At 53.8% G+C, this 7,502-nt stretch overlaps 1 protein-coding gene across 1 annotated transcript; it reads right to left on the reverse strand.

Moving 5' to 3' along the window:
- Window positions 1-1,796: 1,796 nt before the first annotated feature.
- On the reverse strand, window positions 1,797-6,455 carry RPP25 (ribonuclease P/MRP subunit p25). The gene has a single exon (XM_081876060.1). It carries the CDS (start codon window positions 5,826-5,828, stop codon window positions 5,091-5,093), a length of 738 nt encoding a protein of 245 aa, XP_081732186.1. The 5' UTR covers window positions 5,829-6,455; the 3' UTR covers window positions 1,797-5,090.
- Window positions 6,456-7,502: the final 1,047 nt, after the last annotated feature.

Raw genomic sequence — 7,502 nt, forward strand, 5'->3', positions numbered from 1 at the left:
CTTTGCCAAGTACATCAGATGGGGCTAATCCCTCTTACTAATACTGTTCTCACCAATTTTGGCATCTTTGAGAGTCTACTTGGAAAATAGTTGGGACGAGAAACCAACCAGTTTGCAGCCCCACTCGGTAGGAACTATCAAGCCATTTGCAGTTGTTGTCAGCCCTCTCTCACCTTGTCCACAGTGGTTGCTTGTTGAACTGGAAACATATTTCTTCACTACAGTACATTTATGTCACATTGTTCTTCCAAGGAACTCAAGACACCCCCCCCCAAACACTTTCAAGGCTCGCTTCACAGTCTTAAGGAGACGCCAAATTTTATGCCTAGTTTCACTAAAAAAATGCAGCATGCATGAACATCCCTGACTAGTGAGATGAGTGTGGGATTGGTGCAACTTCTGTAGGTGATTCCCTGTGGTGAACATGCTAGCGCCTTCTGCAGGGGGTGGGAATGTGCCATTTCTCAGGATACATTCTGGTTGTGTGGCACACTGTGAGTGAGCACATGCTTTGCTTGCAAAAAGTCCTAGGTTCAGAACCTGGATTGTCCAGGCAGGACTGAGAAAAAGCCCTCTCTGAAACCCTAGAGCAGGCAAGAGGAACCTCTACCAGGCCCTCAGGACTCTTCCCAAGCCACACACCTCAATATCCCTTCTTCACAATTCAAATACAGTGGCACCTCGGGTTACATATGCTTCAGGTTACAGATGCTTCAGGTTACAGACTCTGCTAACCCAGAAATAGTGCTTCAGGTTAAGAACTTTGCTTCAGGATGAGAACAGAAATCGTGCTCTGGCGGCGCGGCAGCAGTGGGAGGCCCCATTAGCTAAAGTGGTGCTTCAGGTTAAGAACAGTTTCAGGTTAAGAACGGACCTCCAGAACGAATTAAGTTCTTAACCCGAGGTACCACTGTACTTTTGCCTGGATGGAATGGAACTCTGAAAATGCCTCTTGTTTGTCTGAATGGAGAGTAGAGAGGTGTGCCTCTGTGCATGGGCATAGCCAGGGGGGCAGGGGAGCACCTCTCTGCCCCCCCTAACAAAAATCCTGGCTACGCCCATGCCTGTGTGTGTGTGTCTGTGTATGCGTGCGTGCGCAAAAAAATAGCCAATTGTGCAAAGGTTGAATTTACCTTTCTTGCTCTCCCCTCTTTTGCCTCTGGCCCCACCCACCACTGGAATATGGCTCCTTGGGACCATCCCCAGAAGGGAGTGTGGTCCTCAGGCTGAATAAGGCTTCCTTGGGAGTTGCTCCCAGTTAGTGGCAGGAGTGCCAGCTTGATCCTGCAACCGAGACTGCCCAGGGCCATGGGTGCCAAGCAGCATGCATGGCCCTGGTGTTGAAATTTGTGGGTGTCCGGCCCCTTTTGGTTACTTGGGCACCCAGGGCCCCAGGGAGCTGGCACCAATGGTTAGTGGAGACCGTACTGAGTAAGATAGACAGTTAAACTGACTAGGAATAAGGCATAACTGATAAGGCATAAGGCAGCTTCCTAAGTTTCTAGCGAGTGCAGAGGGGGATATAGCTCAGGGGCAGAGTAAAAAAAAGGGGGAGGGTAAAGGACCTCTGGATGGTTAAGTCCAGTCAAAGGCAACTATGGGGTTGCGGTGCTCATCTTGCTTTCAGACCGAAGGAGCCAGAGTTTATCCACAGACAGCTTTCTGGGCCATGCGGCCAGCATGACTAAACCGCTTCTGGTGCAACGGAACACCATGATGGAAACCAGAGTGCATGGAAACGCTGTTTACATTCCCGCCAGAGTGGTATCTATTTATCTACTTGCACTGCCTGCTTTCGAACTGCTAGGTTGGCAGGAGCTGGGACAGAGCAACAGGAGCTCACCTCATCGCGCGGATTCGAACCGCCGACCTTCCGATCAGCAAGCCCAAGAGGCTCAGTGGTTTAGACCACAGCACCACCCGCTTCAGGGGCAGAGGACCCTGCTTTGCACACAGAAGACTCAGGTTCAACCCTCAGCATATTCAGGTAGGGCTGGGAAACCCTAGAAAGCTGCTGCCACTCAGAAAATCCTGAACTAGATAGACAAATAGTCCAATCAGTACATGACAGTTTCCCATTTGACTAGCTAGGTTTTACATTGTTATGAGTTTGGGGGAGGTAGGCTATATACCTGGACCCCCTTCTAATTCCTGGATTCTGCAAGTGTTAACAGCTAAGCAAGGATTCAAATTGTTGAAATAGCCAGACAAGTTTCTTGTTAGTGGGTCCCTATTAAGTATGGACCATTATGATAACAAAGGAAGTGGCTCTGTGCCAGATGAAAAATTGGAGGATCTCCTTCCCTCAACTTGACAAAGGCCAGAGGAGAGAGTTGAGTTATGTGAGCTAGAAGCTGGAAGTGCGAAACAGACTGGGAAGCCAGAAGGTCAGAGCAATGACTGATTTCTGCTTGAATCCAAGGTGGTGGCTATGGGAGAAGCAAGACCATATTGGAGTGTCAATGCTGTGAACCCCTCCATCTAGACTCAGATTGTAAATATGTGTAAATAAACTGTATATCCTAAAGACACCACAGTCTCCTCTGGGCCTCGTTCCAAAGGAAACACAAACGCTGGGTGAGTGCCTGGAAACTCACACTGCTCAGAGATTGGGATGGCATGCATCCATATCATACCTTGTAAACTTATTTTAAAACCTTACCTGAAAAGCAGGTATTGATTTTTTAAAATGTGGTTATCTATACAGTGAAGGCTCGGGTTGCAAACGTGATCCGTGTGGGAAACACATTCGCAACCCACAGTGTCTGCAACCTGCAGTGCTGCATCTGTGCACGTGTGAGTCACGATTTGCCGCTTCTGTGCATGCGCAAAGTGTGATTTAGCGCTTCTGCACATGTGCAAGCGCTGAAACCTGGAAGTAACCCGTTCCGGTACTTCAGGGTTTGGAGCGGTGCACAACCCGAAATTGCGTAAGCCGAAGTGTCTGTAACCCGAGGTATGACTGTACAAAGCTAATGAAAAGCCTGCACTGACTAGAATGGATGTTTAGTTTTAACAGAGCTCTCTCTTGCTTTCTAGAACTATGTTGCAGAGGTCTTCAACAGTGATGTGTTCCTGGCAAAAAGATACAATAATCAAGTCATTCCTTGAGGGGGGGAAATGCCCATATAGATCCTTGTTCTCAAGAAATACATTATGTAGCAGAAAAAGAAAGAAAGAAGGACCCACTGCAATGTGAAGGAGAGGCGGTGAAATGAGACAAAAGCATTCTTTAGTTACAATGATCCCACTCTGAATCAATACAACTTAACCTGCACCTTCTGAGCTCCGGAAAGGAATAAATCCATTGCAATGAGTTTTGTGTTCTACAAAGTGTCTGATAAGAGCAACCTCATTGCAAAGTGTTGAAGAGATACAGAACTGCCTGCTTTGCACAGCCTCTTCTACCCCCACCCATTCCTGGCGGAGAAGCAAGATTTCTTTTTATCCAGCCAGGAAGATAATGCTCCATACAGAAGCTGTAGGAGGGCTGCAACTGTTCCAGAGAGAGTCAGAAGGAAAGATTTCACAAGGGCAGGGGGGGCAGAGAGACCCAACATTATATTCCCCCCAGCCCCCTGCAATCACATACCTCTCAGGATTGATATAAGGAGAACCTCCTAGCAGCAGATAGAGGGACAGCTTAGAAACAGGACTACCGACTTAAGAAGAGCTCTGCTGGATGGGCCTGATCCAGTGTGTCTGCTCCAGGCTTTGGAGGACCCTTGAACAAGACTGCTCCTGTGGGGCCTCCTCATTCACTGAGTTCATCTCCCCACTTTAGCAAGTCCAGGGGGCTCTTGGCAGCGAGGCCCCTGCTGGGGTGTGGGTCCTCAGCAGATGCCTGACCATACTGACCAAAGCCACACATCGATCTAGTTTTCCACACGGGCTGCTAAGAGGCACAAACAAAAGGCCATCCGCACACCATGAAGGCTGCACTGGTCTGCTCATCTGCTCCCCCCCCCCCCAAAGCTGGCATTTCAGTGGCATTCTGCCCTCCACAAATGTGCCCAATCCTTCTTTCAGGCCACTTATGCCGGGGGTGGAAAATTCCAGACGTCCGTTCTGTGTTGTGTGAAGCAGTTCTTGCTCCTGCCTATCTCAAATCCACGCCCAGCCAATTTTGCTGGGTGACCCTGAGTTCCAGTGTGATGGAAAAGAGAGAGAAATCTGCTGCCGGTTTTCTCCAAATCATGCTTTCCCCCTTTTCTTTTTGGAATGTCTCCTCTGATTCACCTCCAGCTTCAGTAAAACAGAGAAACTCTTACAAAACAGAACAGATATGAGAGGATTCTGCAGGACAGAGCATTTCATAGGATGTGGTCCAGCCCTCTCCAATACAAGGGCACCCACCTACTTCATTAGAAAGCGACGATAAACATGGGGGCTGCTAAGACCTTACAAGACTCAGGCAACAGCATATACTTTCCTAAAATGTGCATATGCAACTCTATAGGCGGAGATGCAAATTTAAGTCAACTTTCAGAGGGAAAACTTCCATGGAAGCAATGCAATCTTTTAAGTTTAAAAGGGGTAGGGGAAGGGGCACAGAAACCATGGCCCTGGTCATAAGACCATTTAAAACACACACACTTAGTCCTGGATAGAGCAATATGTTTCCATTCTCAGGTTTACAGCCAACGCCTTTGCCTCTTACTGGGACCTTTAACACCCCCCCACACACAACCCAGCAACAAGCCACAGGTGCTGTCAGTGGTTTTGAGCAACCCACGTCTTGAGTCCTCCACTTCACCTGGCGTGTGAAAACATCCTGCGTGCAGTCAGCACCCAAACTGTGTCTTCCTCTCTCCTGGGCTGTTTTCCACACTCAGCGGCCTGTCTGAATGGACCATCCTTTGATTGCCTGGTATATGGAGCAGAATCCTTTGCTCCACCCAACCTGAGCTGGCAGGATTTGAGGCGGCTGTGGGGGACATCTCTCCCTGGGAAGAATAACCCAGCACAAGACCGTTGGCAAAGGCAGCCCCCGCTCCATCACCCCTTTTGTTGGTTACGAAGCACCTGCAAATCCGGAATGCGCCCGGCCTCTCTCTGTCCCTCAGTCTGCATATAAGGCTTGGCTTTTCTCACAGCTGCTCAAGGCAAGTAGGGCAGGAATGCCGTCCGTGTCCACAACCCTCCAGGGCCCCCGAGTCGTCCTGGATCTCCGGTACCTGAGCCTTCTTGTTCGGCGGGTCCTCCTCGTGGGGCAGCGCCAGCCTCCTCTTCCTTCCCTTCGGGGCGGCGCTGGACCTGTCCTCTTGGCTGCCCCCCTCGCCCCCCCACAGGCCGCCGGGGAGATCCGGGGGCTGATAGCCCATCTGGCTGGGATCCAGGGGGTCCTTGGAGAGCAGGATGCAGATGGAGGGCACGTTCTTGTGGACGGTGAGATGTTCTACGGGGCCCCCCTCGGGCCGGGCTGCCTTGTTCTCCCAGACCTCCAGGAGAGTCCTGTATTGCACTTTGGTGACCTGGTGGAGGCCGCCCACTTTCCTCTTCATGATCTCCACGCAGGTGATGGTCTTGGTGACAGCCCGGCCGCAGCCGCTGAAGACGATCTGCCGGGTGTCCTCCCGCGCCACCCTGCCCATGGCGAAGCCCATCAAGTTCCGGATCTTGCTGCCCTCCTTCACCTTCATCTCAATCACGTCCGAGGGGAGGCCCACGAAGGGCAGCGGGCTTTCTTCCTCCGACGTCTTGACCTTCCTGAAGTTCTCCATCCTGGACTGCTGGGGGGCGATGGGCTCGGTTCCCCCAGAAGCCACCGTCTGGGGCAGGGCGGCGAGGGATGAGGGTCCCACAACCTCCGGCTTTCCTGGGTGCATCTCGCAGAGAACCCGGTGCCTCTGGCTCGCCGGAAGGTGCCTTAGACCAAGCTGGCCCTCGGTCCATCTAGCGCAGTGCTGCTCACACTGGCCGGCAGCGGCTCTCCGGAGTTTCGGGAGGGGAGTCCTTCCTCGGTCCTGCCTGGAGGTGCCCAGAGACAGAACCGGGGACCTCTTGGGCGTCGAGCAGGCGCTCTAACCACTGAGCCTCGTTCCAGGGCAGCACAGACGAGAAATGCCCCAAGCCAGGCTCGCGGGAAGGGCGCGCCGTCCAGGAGAGACCGCGGCAGCGCTGGCCGGGCTGGATCTCTCCCTCCTCGGCTCGCTGGCCCCTGCAGCTGGACTTGGGCTCAATGGGGCGCCCGGAGCCCCCGGAGGGGTGCAGGAGAGCAAAGGGGGAGCCCCGCGCCCTGCTCAGCGCGGCCCCGGCGTCCGGGCGTCCTTTCCCGCGCCGGACTTTCCTCCCGTTTCCTCTTTGGCAGCGAGCGAGGCCGGCCGGAGCTGCTCCCGGGCTCTCCCTCCGCGTCCGGCCCCCTTAAAGCGAACCCGGCCCGCCTCTCGCCCGCTGCGCTCGCCGCCCGCCGCCGCCTCTGCTGCCTCAAGGACGGGCGCGCCGTCAACTCGGAATCGCTCGTGTCAGCAAAGTGCAGGCAGCTGCCGGGGCTCAGGCGGCTCCGCGGCTGCTGCCCGCCTCCGCTTCCCTCCGCCTCCTCCTCCGGGGCTGTGCGGGAGAGCGGCTCCCCGGGGGCCGCCGAGAGGGCAGCCAGACGGCGGGCAGGCAGAGGTCCCGGAGTGACTTTTCCCGGGCAGGGACTCTGGCCACTGCGGGGCTCAGTTGGCTCGACTCCGGACTGGAAAGAGCCCCCCCCCATCTCCCTGTCCACTTGCCCAGCAAGCTGAGACCCATAAGTGGGGGGTCGGGACAGGTGGCCTGCGACCGGCATGGTGCCGAGTCAGCCGCACAAGGAGCATTTTTCGGTCGAGGGCCGCCTCCCCTCCTGGACAGCCTTCCGGGGGCCACATAGCTGCGGTGGGCAGGGCCAGGGACAACCAATATAAATGCTTGAAACGCTCAGGGAGGGAGCAAGTAGGGCCACTCAGGGGTGTGGCCTGGGGAGGGGGAGGGCAGAGTCCCGAGGGCCAGATGGAAAGGCTGGGAGGGCCACCTTTGCCCTACACACGGAAGGCTCCCCTCCCCTGGTCTACCCCAAGGGGCAGTGCAGCAACCCAGGGTTCCAGACAAGGAGCTCTTCGCAGTCCCTGGCAGCCCTAGGGGTTCAGCTTGGGCTCTGCATGCAAAGCAAGGGCTCTCCTGTTGAGCGAGGCCTCTCTGTAGCTTCTCAAAGACTCTTTAGGTTGTAAGGGGATAGCTGACCAAAAGACACGGAGGACATGACAGAAAGTTGGTAAATAATAAGCAGGAGGCAAGAGTAGAGTCAAAAGGAGGCCCTTGGTGACACAGCCCCAAATGGATCTGTGGAACTCTCTGCCATGTGATATAGTGATAGCCAATGGCTTATGTGGTCTTTAAAAGAAGGGTTGGACCAAAAAGGTGAGCTTTCTTACATATGTGTGTGTGTGTGTGTATTAGTTTTTACATAAAGTTTCCAAAAGTCATACGACATACAGTGGTACCTCGGGTTACAGACGCTTCAGGTTACAGACTCTGCTAAC

Source organism: Podarcis erhardii (assembly GCF_964252035.2).
Source record: "Podarcis erhardii genome assembly, chromosome: 9".
Classification (NCBI taxonomy): Eukaryota; Metazoa; Chordata; class Lepidosauria; order Squamata; family Lacertidae; genus Podarcis; species Podarcis erhardii.

Coding starts and splice junctions, on each gene's coding strand:
- RPP25 (XM_081876060.1), bottom strand. CDS start 5,828: ATGCACCCAGGAAAGCCGGAGGTTGTGGGACCCTCATCCCTCGCCGCC.